We start from the raw sequence: 18,121 nt of genomic DNA on the forward strand, positions 1-18,121 counted from the left end.
ACCACACATACTCACCATCAAATTGGTTTCCCTGATCATCACCTAAGTGCACATTTGGGAATAACACCAACTGGGTGTTGGGCAGATGTGGGAGGGGGAGGAGATGGGTGTATAGCTACATAATGAGTGCGATATGCACTTTCTGGGGAATGGACACGCTTGAAGCTCTGACTTGGGGGGGATGGGCAATATACATAACCTAAACTTTTGTACCCCCATAATATGCTGAAATAAAAAAAAAATCTTAAAAAAAAAGAAAAGAAAAAAGATGACCTTTTGGTGAGAGATGTTGTTTTCAGACATTTAATTAGTCTAAAAAGCACACTTAAAAATGGTCATGCTGTTCATTTTGGCTAACAGGTAGGATTACAAATTCACTGCAGAATTCATGATGAGAAACAAAATATTAACAAAGACCACTGTGGCAGATGGTGTGAAGGATGAGACATCATGGGAAATGAAATAAGTTTCTTCATTCAAGCTGGAAAGTAGATCGCTGGGTTCTGATTTTAGATAGGCATCTATACAAACACCGTCAGCAACACACACATTAATAGCACTAATGTCTTTTACGTTGTCTCTAGTGGAACAAGAGAAGCTGGTAAAACAGCTGCAGTGAAAATTTTCATGAAGTTCTTCCAAGTCGTCAAGTGTGGGTTTTCCACGCACGATGTACTTTCCACCTGTCCCAATTTGAATAGCAAAACTCGCTGGGTTCAGATGAAGATAGTCACTTGAATTCCAGTTTTTCCTTATGCACACACCTTGCTCCTGGCAAAGCACTTGGCTACACATTTTGGCTGCTAGGGAGACATTGATTATGTAGGGATTCAGTGTAGTCTGCATGTAGTCCTCGAGGATCAAGCAAGGTTTCTGCGAAATTATAAGATAGTTACAACATGAAAGGACAAGTTAGTTCATATATGAATTCACTGCAATAAACAAGTTTTAAGGAAGAACAAAAAATAGACACAGCAAGAAGTAGGGAATATTTTATCTTTTGTACCTTAAGAGGCAATAATATTCCAACTATTTTTTGTAACATTTGTTAAGTTTGCTGCACATGCCAATTCATGTCACTGAATAATTGACCAGTTGAGGCTTCACATACCCTAGCCTCGATCTTCCTTAATAATTTATAAACTACTCATGTTAGAGTATGGCCTCTGGTGTCCATTTTATCTGATTGGAGTCCCAGTTCTGTCAGTGACCACGTGTATGAATTTGGGAATTTCTCAAGCTTTCTAAGTCTTACTTTCTTATCTGGCTGACTTGGGCAAATTAATTACCCTGGTTATGCTTCAGCTTCACTATCTATAAGATAAAGGTAATTATAGCACTTACCTCATAGGGTTGTTGTGAAGTTGAAAAGATATGATACATATAAAAGTGCTTAACTCCAGGCCTAGCATATCTTTGGTTGACCCTTAATAAGTTATAAATAAATGTAATAAGCATCACATTTGTCAGACAAGTTTAAACAGCATTGAAAAGAGTGATTTTTAAAATTATTTTTTAAATTTCAATAGATTTAGGGGGTACAAATGATTTTTTCTTACATGGATGAATTGTATAGTGGTAAAGCCAGGGCTTTTAGTGTTTCTGTCACCCAAATAGTGTATGTTGTACCCGATTAGTAATTTTTCATTCCTCATCCTCCTCACAACCTTCCTCCTTCTTAGTCTTCAATGTCCATTATAATATTCTGTATGACAGCCATGCATACCCATCACTTAGCTCCCACTTATAACTCTCAGTTATAAGCTCCCACTTACATCTGAGAACAGGAGTTTATTTGTTTTTCTGTTCCTAAGATACTTCACTTAGGATAATGGCCTCCAGCTCTATCCAAGTTGCTACAGAAGAATTCATTATTTCATTCTTTTTTACGGCTGAGTAGTATTTTATGAGATATATATATATATCATATGTGATATATGTATGTGTGTATATATATGAGATATATATATATATATCTTACCTGTTCTTTATCCACTCATAAGTTGATGGACACATAGGTTGATTCCATATCTTTGCAACTGTGAATCATGCTACAATAAACATGCAAGTGCAGGTCTCTTTTTTATATAATGACTTGTTTTCCTTTAGGTAGATACCCAGCAGTGGGATTAATGGATCGAATGGTAGGTCTACATTTAGTTCTTTGAGGATTCTCCATACTCATACTGTTTTCCATAGAGGTTTTACTAATTTATATTCCCACCAACAGTGTATAAGCAATCTCATTGCATCTGCACCATCTATTATTTTTTGACTTTTTAATAATGGCCTATCTCACAGGGGTAAGGTGGTATCTTATGGGGGTTTTAATTTTCATTTTCCTTATGATTAGTGATGTTGGGTATTTTTTCATATGTTTGTTGGCCCCTATTAATATATTTTATTTTTTAAAATGTCTGTTCATGTCTTTTGCCCACTCTTTAATGGGGTAATTCGGTTTTTTTCTTGCTGATTTGGTGAGTTTCTTATAGATTCTAGATATTAGTCTTTTGTCAGATATAGTTTGAAAATATTTTCTCCTACTCCATAGGTTGTCTGTTCACTCTGTTGATGCTTTCTTTTGCAGTGCAGAAGCTTTTTAGTTTACTTAACTCCCATTTATTAATTTTGTTTTTGCTGTATTTGCCTTTGGGATCTTAGTCATAAATATTAATACTTGCCTAGGCCAATGTCCAGAAGAGTTTTCCCTAGGTTTTCTTCAAGAATTCTTATGGCTTCAAGTCTTATATTTCAGTCTTTAATCCATCTTGAGTTACTTTTTGTATATGGTGAAAGAAATGGATCCAGTTCCATACTTGTGCCTGTGGCTCTTGAATTTTCCAAGCAACATTTATTGAATAGGGCATCCTTTCTCTAGTGTATGTTTTTGTCTGCTTTGTCAAAATCAGTTGGTTGTAGGTATATGGTTTTATTTATGGGTTCTCTATTCTATTCCTTTGACCTATATGTTTACATTTATAGCAGTACCATGCTATTTTGGCTACTATAGCATTGTACTATAATTCAAAGTCTGGTAATGTGATGCCTCCAGATTTGTTCTTTTTGCTCAGGATTTCTTTAGCTATTCAGGCTCTTTTTTGATTCCAAATGAAATTTAGGATTGGTTTTTCTGCTTCTGTGAAACATGATTTTGGTATTTTGATGGGAATTGCATTTAATCTGTAAATCACTTTGGGAAATGTGGACATTTTAACAATATTGGTCCTTTCAACATGGACAATGTATATGACCTGAACTTATGTACCCCTATGATGAGCTGAAATAAAACAAAAAAAAAAAAAAAAAAAAACAATATTGGTCCTTTCAATCTATAAGCCTGAGATGTTTTTCCATTTGTGTCATCTATGATTTCTTTCATCCGTGTTTTTTAGTTCTACTTGTAGAGACCTTGTACCCCCTTGGTTAAGTATATTCCTAGGTATTTTAATTTTGTTTTTCAGCTATTATATATGGTATTGAGTTCTTAATTTGATACTCAGTTTGGCTATTATTAGCATATAGAAATGCTACTGATTTGTGTACATTCAGATCATATCATCAGCAAGCAGAAATTGTTCAACCTTGTCTTTTCTGATTTGGATGTCCTTTATTTCTTTGTTTTGCCTGATTGCTCTGGCTAGGACTTCTAGTACTATGTTGAATAGAAGAGGTGAAAGTGGGCATCCTTGTCTTGTCCCAGTTCATAGGGGGAGTAATTTCAACTTTTCCTCATTCAGTATGATGTTGGCTATGGGTATGTCACATATGGCTATTATTATTTTGAGGTATGTTCCTTCTATGCCTACTTTGTTGAGGGTTTTTATCATGAAGAAATGCTGGATTTCACTGAATGCTTTTTCTGCATCTATTGAGATGATCATATAATTTTTGTTTTTAATTCTATTTATGTGGTGAATCACATTTATTGATCTGTGAATATTGAACCATCTTTCCATCCCTGGAATTAAATCCACTTGATAATGGTGAATTATCTTTTTAATGTGCTTTTGATTCCATTAGTATTTTGTTGAAGATTTTTGCATGTATGTTCATAAGGGATATTGGCCTGTGGTTTTCTTTTTTTGTTGTATCCTTTCCTAGTTTTGGTATCAAGGTGATACTGGTTTCATAGAATAAGTTAGGGAGTATTCCCTCCTTCTTGATCTCTTGGAATGTTATAGTAGGATAGTTACCAGTTCTTCTTTGAAGGTCTAGTAGAATTTAGCTGTAAATCCATCTGGTCCTGGGATTGTTTTTGCTGGAATATTTTTATTACTCATTCAATCTTACTATTTGTTATTTGTCTGTTCAGGATTTCTATGTCTTCTTGATTCAAGTTTGGGAGGCTGTGTGCTTCCAAAAATTTATTTATGTCCTCTATATTTTCTAGTTTGTATGCATAGAAGTGTTCATAGTAGTCTTGGATAATCTTTTGTATTTCCATGGTATCAGTTGTAATGTCTCCCTTTTCATTTCGAATTGAGCCTATTTGAATCCTCTTTCTTCTTTTCTTCATTAATGTAGTTAGTGTCCTATCCATTTTGTTTTTCTTTTCTAAGAACCAATTTTCATTTCATTGATTTGATCCTTTGTATTGTTTTTTGTTTCAAATTTTGTTTACTTCAGCTCTGATCTTTATTATTTCTTGTCTTCTGCTAGCTTTGGGTTTGATTTGTTCTTGTTTTTCTACTTCCTTAAGGTGTGATATTAGGTTGATAATTTGTGATCATTCTGTGTTTTTGATGTAGGCATTTATTGCTATGTACTTAACTCTTGGCACTGCTTTTGCTTTATCCTAGAGATTTTGGTAACTTGTGTCACCATTGTCATTCAATTCAAAACAAATTTTTATTTCCATCTTGATTTCATCATTGACCCAAAGATTTTTCAGCACAAGCTTGTTTGTCTTCTATGTATTTGTATATTTTGAGAGTTCCTCTTGGAATTGGTTTCTAGTTTTATTCCACTACAATCTGAGAAGATACATGATATTGACTTTGATTTTTTAAAATTTGCTTTGACCTGTTTTGTGGCCTAATATATGTTTTATCTTAGAAAATGTTCCATGTGCTAATGAGAAGAATGTATATTTTGTAGTTTCTGGGTAAACTACCCAGAATGTGAATGTCTGTTAGATCCATTTGTTCTAGAGTCCCATTTAAGTCCAGTGTTCTTTGTTGATTTTCTGCCTTGATGATCTGTCTAGTTCTATCAGTGGAGTGTTGAATTCCTCCACTATTACTATGGTGCTATTTATTTCTTTTCTTGGGTCTAGTAGTATTTGTTTTTAACGAATCTAGAAGCTCTAGTGTTAGGTGCATATATATTTAGTATTTTTATATTTTCTTATTGAATCAATCCCTTTATCATTATGTAATGACTATCTTTGTCTTTTTCTACTATTCTTGAATTAAAGTTTGTTTTATCTGATGTAAAAATAGCTATTCCTGCTTGCTTTGGGTTTCTATTTCTGTGGAGTATTTTTTGCACCCCTTTTCTTTGAGTGTATGAAAATCTTTATGAATTAAATGGGTTTCTTGGAGACAGCAGATATTTCAGTTGTGTTTTTTTAATTCATTCTGCCAATCTATATCTTTTAATAGGGGCATTTCAAAGACTTACAGTCAATGTTAATATTGATAGTAAAACACTGTGTCATTCATCATCCACTAGGTCTAGATTGCTACCTAGTTGCTTTGTTTTCTCCCTTGTGTTACTGTTTAATAAAAGTGAGATTTTTACTTTTGAGTATTTTTATACTGGGGAGTATTGACCATTCTTTCTGATGTTTAGAGAAGTTTTGAGTATTTGTTGTAGGGTTGTTATAGTGGTAAAAAATTCCTTTAGTGTTTACTTGTCTGGAAAAGACTATTTCTCCTTCATTTATGAAACTTATTTTTGCAGGAAGACTAAAAATAGGACCCCAATCCCTTCTAGCTTATAAGGTTTCTACTGAAAAGTCTGCTGTTAGTTTGATGGGATTTCCTTTGTAAATTACTTGATATTTTCATCTCATGACTCATAGGAGTTCCTCCTTTGTGTTGCCTTTGGCTAGTCTGATGACTGTACCTTGGTGATGTCCTTTTTGCAATAAATCTCTCAGGAGTTTGTTGAGCTTATTTTATCTGGATGTCTAAATCTCTAGCAAGAGCAGGGAAATTTTCCTCAATTATTCACTCAAATAGGTTTTTGAAGCTTTTTTCTTTTTCTCCATCTCTTTCAGGGACACTTATGATTCTTATGTTTTGGTATTTTACATAATCCCATATTTCTCAGAGAATTTGTGCATTTCTTTTGATTCTTTTTCCTTTACTTTTGACTGTGTTAATTTGAAAGCCTTATCTTCAGGCTCTGAAATTCTTTCTTCTGCTCAATCTAGTCTGTTTTTTAAAGTTTGCACTGTGTTTTGTATTTCCCTAAATGAATTTTTCATTTCTAGAAGTTCTGTTTGTGTATATATGTGTGTGTGTGTGTGTGTGTGTGTGTGTGTGTGTGTGTGTGTATGTATATATATATATATATATCTTTAGTAAACTTTTAAGCCATTTCCTAAAGTATTTTTCTGGTTTCTTGGAGTTGGTTTTCCATTGTCTCTTGGCTCTTACTGAGTTTCCTCACAGCCTATATTTTTAATTCTTTACCTATCATTTCCATATTTTCATTTTGGTTGGATCCATTGCTAGAAAGCTGGTGTGTTCCTTTGAGGGGAGTCTTTACATTCTGTTTGTTCATACTGCCAGAATTCTTGCACTGATTACTTCTCATCTGGTGAGGCTATCTCTTTATGTTTTTCAATTATGTTTCAATTGAACTTTTCCTCCCACCCTCTTAAGGATGTGACTATACCGTGTGTTGAGTAAGGATCTTTGACTTTGTTTGTGGTTATTTTATTTTGGTGGGGACACCTAGGATGTGAATGAATACGTTGGTTGCAGGTAGCCTTAGTGTAGTGGTTTTCTCAAATGCTGGTTATTTATAGATTATAGCAATGGTGTACTAAGTGTGCAGATAGATTCTCTGCTTCCTGTCAAGATAGGGAGGTGAAGATTTTTGAAATCTTATGTCTTTCCCTATCCCTGTGCACTTCTAAGAGTAGGAAATATATTGGGATGGACAGTTTAATCTCCAGGTCAATAGGTGGCACTTAAGGATGAGTCAGCCAAACTGTGTGCAATTGAATCAGTAAATGATGTAATGGGCTGTACAAGTTGACTTCTATGCCAGTAGATGGGGCATGCAGAAACAGTCAGCTGTGGTGGTGTCTATGGGACTTATGCCCGGTCGTAGTCAATCAGCAGATGCACTTGGATGGCCTGGGAGGGGCAGGGGCAGGGGCAGTGGGAGGGGCTCTGGAGCTCCCAGAGGACCCCTTGTTGTGCTCTGCCACTACTGAGGCAGGTGGAGGGGCAAAGCCTGGTAGGGCTGGGCTGGCCCAACCCCCCAAATGCAGGTGCAAGTGTTGTTTCAGCAAAGGTTAGTACTTGGCTCACAGGCCACTGGGGAAATCATCCAGGGAAGGGCAGAGTTGTCCCCACCACACCAAAGAATCTGCTTGTGGGGCTGTGGCAGTCCCAAATTCATAGTCCAACCAGTGGGAGTGGTGTTTACTCTGTTCTCACTCTCCTTGCCCAGCAGATCTTCCTCTGACCTCTTGCCCCTGGCAGCAGGCCAAACCCATGAGGCCAGTCACACTCCACTTTCCTTTGTCCCAAAAAAACTTTGTAGCTCAAGTAACCTTCTTGTCCCATAAGTATATCCAATCCTATTGGACAAAATCTGGGGAATCCTGCAGCTCTCCTGTGTCACCTTGGACCTTTGTGGTTGTCACAGTCTAAGCAGGTGGTTGGAAGTATTTGTGCAGGGTGCAGTGACAAGTAAACTGAAAGGCTAAGTCTCCCTGGAGAGGATAAAGGCACACACTGAGTGCACAAGAAATATGGCACCCACCACATTGGCTTGGGTCAGTGGTGGAGGGAAGCAACAGAGAGCAGGCTGGCAGCCCAGTGCTCTGTTCTTAAGAAGTTCTCACTTCACTGATGGCAGCAGCACTAGGGCTTGTAAGGGTAGAGGAGCTCTACAATAATTCAGGAGCCAGAAGACTGGTATAGGTGTGTGAGGAAGAAAAATAAACACCACCACCTACCCTTTACATGGGACTTGAAGTTCCTCAAAGATCTATCTCTGTTGAAATCTTGCTCCTTCTTATTCTGCTTTGCATCTTCTTCCTGTGGGATCTCCAGTAGGTTCTGGCACTCTTCCCTCAGAACTATACCTGGGCTATGTTTTTTCACCTGAAACTTTTTCTTCTTTCTGCGGTGATCTAGCAACCAATATGTAGTCAGCCATCTTGCTGGGGAATCTAAGAGTGATTTTTAAATTGCTGACCGAAAAAAACTAAACAGGTCCAACTGAGTATATTTTATGTAAATGTTACATATAGTCTAATTGCAGATGAATAGTGACAGCTCTTTCACAAATTTTATAGAATATGAGTGATGAGTAACTGAAATGATTCATCTTGAGAGTGGTATATCCTAAAACCTGGACACTGTGCTTTTAAAAACATTGAAGATAGTCACTTATGTTTATGATCAATGGTTCCATTGAGTGTGCTGGCTTTGTTAATCCTTCAGCAGACCAAAGGAAGTAGTGGTGGTAGGTTGGGAGGCAAGTCAAGGAATCTTGACAGCTTCCACTTGAATCTATTTCTTGTTACCTTCCTTGAGATGATGTCATCTACTGTTGGCAGAATAATTGCCTCCAAAGACATTCACACCCTAATCCCCTTAGAACCTGTGACTATGTCAGCTTACATGGCAAAAGGGACTTTGTAGATGTGATTAAGGATATGGACCCTGAGAAGAGATTATCCTGAATTATCTGGATGTGCTCAACTAATTACATGAGTCTACATGTGTAGAAACTTTTCAAACTGAATTAGAAAGATAAGACACGAGGAGGAGGAGAGATGCAAAGTCACCATTGCTGACTTTGAAGACAGAACAAAAGGGCCATGAGCTAGGGAATATACTGGCCTCTAGAAGCCAGGAAATGGCTTTTAGCCAACAGCCAGCCAGATAATGGAGATCTCATTGCTCCAACCACAAGGAACTGAATCTACTGACAACCCAAATGAGAAAGTAAGGACCATTCCCTGGAAAGGAATGCAGCCCTGCTGATACCTTGATTTTAGCCCATTGAGATGCACATTGGATTTCTGACCTACTGAACTGTAAGATAACACATTTCTAGTTTTTAAACCACTAAGTTTGTTGCAATTTTTATGGAATCAACGGAAAACTAATATACCACCCATCTTTTTAACCCTCCAATAGCTTTGCATGGTGCTTGGAATAAAATTCAACCTCTTCTCTTGACTTGTACACAGCCTGACATGGTATAACACTTCCTTCCTCTTGTACAACCCTCCCACACCCACTCTACCTTAGACACAGGAGTTATTTCACATTTAGCATGGCAGGTTCATTTCAAACTGTTTGGAATGCTCTTTCTTCTAATTTTTAACATGATTGACTCCATCTTGTCATTCAGATGGCATGTTTAATTAGACAATACCCTTCTTGGATACCTTTCTTGTGAACTGTCTCACATCTATTTTAATGTTCTGTATAACACTTATGACATCAAATATTTTCTTGCTTTTTTATTGTTTTTAAGCCCTCGTGAGATTCAAGAGTCCATGGTCTTTGTCAATATTCATCAATGCTATGGTCCCATACCAAAGATATGAGAATTTATAAAAGTTCAGTTAACATTGCAGTTGCTTCCTCAATTCCACAGAGACAAAGGTTAGGTGCAAAGAGGAGTAAAGGGATAAAAATGTTTTGAGAATTTTAGTCTACATAAGGTATAGTCTATGGAAAGGTCTTAAAACTGACTGTCTAATAGATAAGGCCTGGTTTATATCATTATATGTATATATGGGGGCCGTCTGGGAAGTATCCAGCCATTGTTAACACTATTTTTTCATATTACAGGGCTGTATACTTTCTCGACAGCCCTATACACATATATCATATATCCATGGTGTAAATACTCCTACTATGGCCAGTTTCAAGCTACCAACCTAACATTACTGAATGCAGAATTGGGAATTGAGTATACCACCACTACACAGTGTGGCCGTAAGGTGTAGAGTAACACATCATTACATAGTATTTCCACTTATACATATACAACAGATGTAAATAATCTCAAGAGCATGATAATAGTAAAATGAAGTAAAATAATTTATTATAAGTTTCTATAATTCTAAGTTTCTTTAATTTTTAATAATGGCTGTATTTAACAACTGGCTCACAAAATTCCTGAATATCTAACAAGCAGGTCTTACAAGCTGGGACCAGTAGAACTGGCTCTGTCATACCACTAGATCTAATAAAAGGAAATGAAGGAAAATAGTTCACTTACATTTGTTTTAGGTCTATTCCGAAACTACAAGTAAACCTGCAATTACTGGTTTCTCAAGATGTCAGTAAATGAGTGGAAACATGACAAGTAATCCATGACTCTACTGATTAGAAACGACATAGAATGAAAAGGAAGTAATGATAAAGCTAGCATTCAAAATGAACACAAATTGGGAAATGTAGCAGAAATATATACAAACAGAATATACAAGGGACAATTTCAAGATAGTAGAAAATAGTCATATTGAAGTTGAAGAATTGTCCCTGACATTAACAATAGTGAAGATGATTTAGCAGGTGTGATAGTAGAATGGAATGTGAATCTAAGTTTAAAGTGCCATTAAAAAACAAATGTAGCACTAAAATTGTATATCGTGTTATACTACTCATTGAGGAATGCCTGACTGATTCTTCCTCAGAGTAAGGGTAGAGTTCTCAGCTGAAAGAAAAAGAAAGAAAGAAAGATGAGAGAGGGAGAGGGAGAGAAAGGAAGGAAGGAAGAAAAAAGAAAAGAAAAGAAAATAGTATGAAAAATTTATAAATATTTATATATTTTTAAATAATAGGACCATTGAGAAAGGATATGGATTTGGGAAAACAACTAATAAAAATTAGAAAAATACTTAGTAGAATTATAATTTTAAAACAATTTTCTGACACAAAAGATTTTTATCAAGGGACATATACCTTTCTCTGAACTTATATTTTCTGTTGTTTCTTTTTATTGTAGATCAAACTAGAAACAATAGAATTATTCAAAATAGACAGAAGGGCTCAGATTACCTTGAAAGAATTTCCTGAATATCACTGCTGTATTTCTGAATGAAGTAAGACTATGGTTATTGTATCTGAAGGACAAAAGATGAATATAATCCTTCTCAAAAGGTCTCTTCTGATCTTAGAGTATAAAGTTTATTCTCTACAGGTTCTAAGATAGGACCCCTGGGCCATGAGCATAATTGACATTCTCCATGGCATGTTCATTAGTATTTCCACATCCATCAGAGAAGGGAAAGTTCAGCTCCAATTTAGCAGCGACTATGACACCTTTACTCTTGCATTGAGCCAAGAGAATTGAAGAGGTGGGCAATAAAGACCTGATGTGGAGAATTAAAGAACTGAAACTAAAGGAAGAGATATCTATTTTCTGACACCAAACACCATGTCAAAAAACTGATATCATAGTCTTGGTTTGGCTACTTAATAGTCATGCAGCCTAGAGAAATTCAGTTAATGAATTTGTTTCCTCACTGGAAAACAGGTACAGTATTTCTGCCTTACAGCAACCACAAAAATCCAAGATATTTTGATTCAGGTGGTATTAATTGAGCACCTGCTACTACATGCCATGCATAGTACTACTTATTTTTGTATTCAATACCAAAACAATTCTTGAAAACATTAAAGGTAGGAATATTTTCATCTATTTTCTACCAATTCAACTTACTGTACTTCGCAGTACACTAAGGCTTCCCCATATTACAATTCCAGAAGCACCCAGAGCGACAGTTTCACCAAGTGTATTCATAAGGTCATCCTGGAAAATGTGATAGAAAGAGTTATCAGATAAAAATAAAATAAAATTGTTGTACATAGGACAGCTAAGCATTTCTCCACTATTTATATCTTTTACATAGCCATTGCCTTACTATGAAAAATAGAGACTTTTCTTGTTTTAATTACTTCTCTTGACAAGAGAGCAAGAGCATGAAAGAAAAAAAAACAAACTGAGTTAGTACATTGTCTCTATTATCTAATTTTCTATGCTTGCTAAGAGATCGTGAGATCACATTAAAGATTAAATATATTCTTATTTTGAAGTCATATACTGATGTAGAACTACTTGTGTACACATATTAAAAGCTAGATTTCACTCCCTTCAAAAATAATGTTTCACTAAATACTTTTTGTAGACACTAGTTCATTGCCCTCGTACCAGATTTACTTACCTCCGAAAGGAACTTCAAAGTTGAATCTGTAAAAACTAGGCGGGCATATACAAAAACTGGAAGTGGCCTGTTAGCATTGGGTACTTGGGAAAGCCTGATGGCTTCATAAACTCGATTTCGCACATAGAGCGCAGATTGCGTAGGAGACATTACGGTGTTCAAATAAATTGATGGGAAAAGGGCAGTGCTTTCCTTCCACAACCAGATGAGATCATCATTTCTTTTCTTTTCTATATAAAAGCAACTTCCATTGAAACCAGGTTGTCTATAATTATGGTTGTAACAGTCAGGAAAAAGATAATAACCCCACAAGTGATTTGGCCGAAGTAATCTCCCCAATTTTAAAGTCTCTAGCATGATATCCTTTCCTGCCGTTTCAAATTCATTTTGGGCTATCTTGGTAGCCTCTGCAACACTAAGGCTTGCATTTTTTTGCTGAACCAAGTCAATAGAACGAGTCCTGTAAATATCTTTAGGTTTCCAGTTTCTTGCCCAAGTGGGCCTCCATTCTTCCCAGTCAATGACAGCCAAACCCACATGGTCTGTTGGTATGTAATAAAGAATGTCTTGCTTAGCTTTGTCCAAATGGTTTTGTAAGGACATGTTCTGAGGGATTCCTCCATGCACAATCGTGCCTGAATGTTCTATATAAGGGTAGTAGCCAAGTCTATCAACATAAAATATTGTAACATTTTGGTCTGTGACATCTTTTCGTGGGCTTCCTATTAAAGAGAAGAGGCTCACATCTAGTGACTCGTTAAGTGCTCCAACACAAAGTTCAGTTGGGGCATTCCAGGCCCAGAGGAAAGGCACATTTGGGATAAGAGGGCGTGCTCTGAAATCCAAAGTCAAGCAACATGGAATCAGAAGGAAGGTGAACACTGTCTGGGTTGCTCCACTGGAGTCATCAAAGCTCCCAAAAAAGATGTGCTTGAACCTTAGCACTCTCATTGCAGAGAGTAATGACTGCTATAAAAATGCTTATTTCTTCCTACATACTTTTTTTTACCCAATATTTGATGCAGCATATGAGAACAGATGAAAGAGAGGGGAATGAAGCCACTTTGATGGATAAAGAGGTATAATGATTATGTTATATTTAAATATTATTCTTCTTGTTTCATGTTTCAGGAATTGAAGTTGCAAATTGCATCCCTATAACTGAAAAAAAGAAACATAGAATATATTGTAATGCTTCATTTCATAATAAAGATTGTAACCTTTACCAAGTTATCAAATTTATGTGCAGGGAGTTTAATTCAATTTTTAAAAATGGAGGACCTACTCATGTTTGAATCAATAAAATTATTTCCTCTTATGTATGATATAAATTCTATAATGGTTAACATTTGTCTCATCTTCCCAAATCCTTAATGAGCCTACAGAGAGGTGCAGGTAGCTATTTTTCCTTTTGCCTTCCCAGGTGTGCAGAATGCTGTACCAAATAATGCCTTGGCAAAATCCCATTGAATGAAAATAAATTCAAAGTTGAACCTCTTATTTTCATTTATTGCTTCTTGACAGACCACCTTATTATAGTGGTCTCTAAATATTGAAAACAGCCTCTCACAGAATTGTGAAATTTCATATTCTTTTTTCTTTTTAAAGGGGGACAGTAGGGAGAAGGGGAAAGTCACTTCTGCCAGAGGTATTAAGTCGAAAGTTTGCTTGAACTTATTAAATCAAACAAAAACTCCACCAAAGAAGTTTAAGAGCTCTTTAGAGCACTACTTGGTCGTGTCTTACAGTAATGTACTCTAAGTTAATAAAACATTTTACTTCTTTATATTTTCTATGGAAAGGATTGATTCTAGCCTAGCTTAAGAAAAGCAATATATAGATTTTGGTCTTTTTATACTCTGATAAGTGAGATTGCATTATCCTTCTGATTTTTACAAAGTGAAGTGTTACAGCACACACTTTTGCTGTATGGTACTATTTTTGTGGTACAATAAAATGGTCAGAGTCATTTGGTATTTGCAAAAATTACCTACAAAAAGACATTTAAATGTTCTGTGATTCAGGGAGGAAATTAGAACTTTCTTTTCAGTTAGATAGTAGCATACCACTATGTGAAGGTACAACAAGAATTATAACATTCTTTCCAGAAACTTGTGTCTTTAGCAAATTATCCATTCATTCTCATCGCTGAAAAATAAATTTCTCTAAAGACAACACCATAGTCAGAATAAAATGAAATCTTATAACCATTACAGTCTAATGTTTTGAAAATAATTAATTTTTTCCCTCATGTTTAGAACACACAAAGTAGCTAAAGCTACTTTAAACCTTTATAAACTTTCTCCCTCAGGACTGAGAAAATCTTCACCTAAAAATATTATTTGAGAAAAAGCTAACTCCTTTTAAATACCAACTACTAACACCAACGCCTGAGTGGCACAGAGTGGAAGAAAGAAGTGGAATAAAGGATTAACTTTCCTTGTATCTCAGGGCAGGAGTGGGCTAATCTTATTGAAATTGACATTCAAATCTATTTCCTCATGATCATTTTATATAAGAAAAACATGGGGCAGAATGAGCCCATTGAGAAGATCTCTACCCACAGAAATCCTTAAATAAGAATGGACATTTCTATTCTTGAAACTTGACTGAATGAAATATCTCTTTAGTGTAAATCCAAGAAAAAGCCTTGGGGGCACAGAATTGGTACAAAATTGGGGACAGAACTTGAAGTTAGCATCTAAGATAGCATCTTCCTATTATTTAAAGTATCAAATAGAGAACTTTACCTATTTAAATAGAGAAACTAATAGAGAACCTCATCTCCTTGGAAATCATGCCATTGTACTCCAACCTGGGTGACAGAGTGAGACCCACTCTCAAAAAAAAAAAAAAATTAAACTCTTATTCCTATTGTAAAGAAATTTGATCACAGGCATACATGCTAGCTAAGCCTTTGAAGCAAGAATCCCTTGTCTGGGGATAAGTCCAAATTATTTTGTAATAATAATTAGGTAGCTACCTGTAGATATGCACATATGTAGTATTCACCACTATGTATAGTACCATCTATGAAATAAGAAAAGAACTTCAATACTCAATGATAAATTCTTAAATATGGTATATTTCAGCCTGAGGGAATTTATGCAGGTATCAGAACAAATTATAAAGATAATTAAATAACATGTAAAGATTTTTGTCTAAAATACTAAGTGAAATAAAGTAAAATACACACTATAAGTTGAGGTTTTTAAAAAATTTATGTACATGCTTAAGGAATTGATAAAATTCAGAAATATGAAAGAATATATATATTTTCTAAGCATCCATTTCATATCTATAAATATACATATATTCATACATACAAATATACATATATATATGGGAGGAGAGAGAGAAAGAGAGAGTATTGCTGTCACCCAGGCTGGAATGCGGTGACCTGATCATAGCTCACTGTAACCTCAAATTCCTGGGCTCAAGTGATCCTCTTTCCTCAGCCTCCAAAGTAGCTGGAACTACAAATGCACGCCAGCACATTCCCTTAACTTTTAAATTTTTTGTCAAGATGGGGTTCTTGCTATATTGTCCAGGCTGGTCTCAGACTCCCGGCCTCAGGTGATCCTCCCACCTCTGCCTCCCAAAATGCTAGGATTACAGGTGTGAGCCACCCTATCCAGCCCATTATATCTTTTTGATCTTCTAATTTTCTTTCATCCAACTATCATATCGTTACTTAAATAAAAAGTGGGAACAAAATAAAATTTCTTCCTAGAAATTAGTTTGTCAGAAGAGATTTGAAATTCAGTTTCTATTCAATGGAAAGAAAAAGAATCATAAACCTCCCTACATATTATTCACCAGGATGCTTGTACAAGGGGTTCTTGTTTTATTTTCTAAAAGAGGAGTTGATGATTGGATTTTTTTCAAATAAATTTCATTGTGTATATTTAAGGTATACAACATGATGTTATGAAAATATTGGGATTTTTGAGGTAAGGAGAAGGGAGTCTTAGACAGAAAAAGCCAAAAAAAAAAAAAAAAGAGCCAAATTTCTTGGCTTAGTTCTTTGCTCTTCTTTTCCACAACAAATGCCTTATTTCCATAACAAATGATTTCTCTCTAGAGAATTACAATGAAGAGATATAGAAGTCAGTTAAGAGACTGTCCCCAGAATCTACTTTTGGTATCCCCATTTCCCAGGAGTCTATGAATATAGCTCTATGGAATTAAGAACTGAATTTAAAGACAATCTTCTTACCATTAAAATTGTTAGAGATTTTGAATATAACTTATCATAAATATAAACATAAAATTCAGAAATATGAACAAATATTGATAAAGGCAGGATTATGGCTTTGGTGAAAGCAGACCTTAACATTACTGAAGGGGAAGGAGTAAAGGAGAGAGTCCTAGGGTTTAAGTCTTCTTAAACCACCTCCTCAGTCTCCATTTCCCTGCAGTCCTCAGAACAACTAACATGATGTAGGCATTGTTACAATACTAAGCCAATAGCCTCTAGCCTCAAGAAGCCTCAGGATACTGCAGGTAACTTTAATGTATCTAAATTACTTCTATAAATATTGTGGGAATCATTCTTTAACAGGAAAAATAAAAAGCAAAATTCCACATGAGCAGCAGGCCCCAAGTTTATTGTCTTTGTATCCTAATCACATTTGGTAGGATGTGTATCATTTCTAAGGTACTTAGTTCATAAGTTCAACCCAAAGGCTGATTTATACCTCTAGGTACAAGTGACAGTGAATCCAAGCTAAGAATCTTGAAAAAAAAATTAAGAGATCAATATAATATCCCCAAAAGCAGAAAACATGCAACTAAAACCTAGCAAGAACCTCTCTAAGGAGCTTGCTAGGCCCCTCAAGCCATGAAAATAAAGGAAAACTTTGAGTTCTTTCAGGAGATGTTCCAGGCACCTGGCTAGCCTTGAAAGTGAATGGGCAACCTGATAAGAACAATGGCCTCCAAGCTAGCCAGATTCAGGAGGCGTTTTGGTTCCCTATGGAAACTGAAAGATGGCATCTTAACATATGTTCTTGAGTTGTTTTTCAGACAACCATACTGGATGGAAAACGCAGATAAAAGGGAACTGAGGGGCCGGGCGCGGTGGCTCACCCCTGTAATCCTAGCCCTCTGGGAGGCCGAGGCGGGTGGATCGCTCAAAGTCAGGAGTTTGAGACCAGCAAGAGCGAGACCCCGTCTCTAGTAAAAATAGAAAGAAATGATCTGGTCAACTAAAAATATATAAAAATATATATAGAAAAAATTAGCCGGGCATGGTGGCACATGCCTGTAGTCCCAGCTACTTGGGAGGCTGAGGCAGGAGGATCGCTTAAGCCCAGGAGTTTGAGGTTGCGGTGAGCTAGGCTGACGCCACTGCACTCTAGCCCGGGCAACAAAGTGAGACTCTGTCTCAAAAAAAAAAAAAAAAAGGGAACTGAGCAATTGAACTCTGATTGCCATTCTTATGGGAATTTGGTGACCTGTCACACTCATCTTAAGCTTCCTTTCCACTGATCCAAAAATTCCTGAATCTACCTACTCCCCCCTCCCGCCAAAATTCAGAACATCCCATCCCCTTTTTGGGTCAGCCTTGCCTGACTTCCAGCTTGCTCCTGGTTATAGGAAAAGAAATGACAAAAGAAAACAAAAACCCTGGCTTGTAAATCATGTGGAAGTTTGAGTTTTAAGTGCTAGCTGCTAGTTCTCTTTGCATGGCACCTTGCAATAAAAATGCCTCTTTCTGCTGCTGTAACACCTGGCCCG

General features: G+C 36.1%; 1 protein-coding gene across 1 annotated transcript; it reads right to left on the reverse strand.

Moving 5' to 3' along the window:
* Positions 1 to 352: 352 nt before the first annotated feature.
* LOC123647395 (hyaluronidase PH-20-like) lies at positions 353 to 13,330 on the reverse strand. The gene is made up of 3 exons (XM_045564809.1): positions 12,380 to 13,330; positions 11,878 to 11,967; positions 353 to 873 (listed from the first exon to the last, which is right to left on the reverse strand). The coding sequence occupies exons 1-3, from the start codon at positions 13,328 to 13,330 to the stop codon at positions 367 to 369; spliced, it is 1,548 nt and encodes a 515-aa protein (XP_045420765.1). The 3' UTR covers positions 353 to 366.
* Positions 13,331 to 18,121: the final 4,791 nt, after the last annotated feature.

The sequence above is a fragment of the Lemur catta genome, chromosome 11 (genome assembly GCF_020740605.2).
Source record: "Lemur catta isolate mLemCat1 chromosome 11, mLemCat1.pri, whole genome shotgun sequence".
In the NCBI taxonomy this organism is placed as follows: Eukaryota; Metazoa; Chordata; class Mammalia; order Primates; family Lemuridae; genus Lemur; species Lemur catta.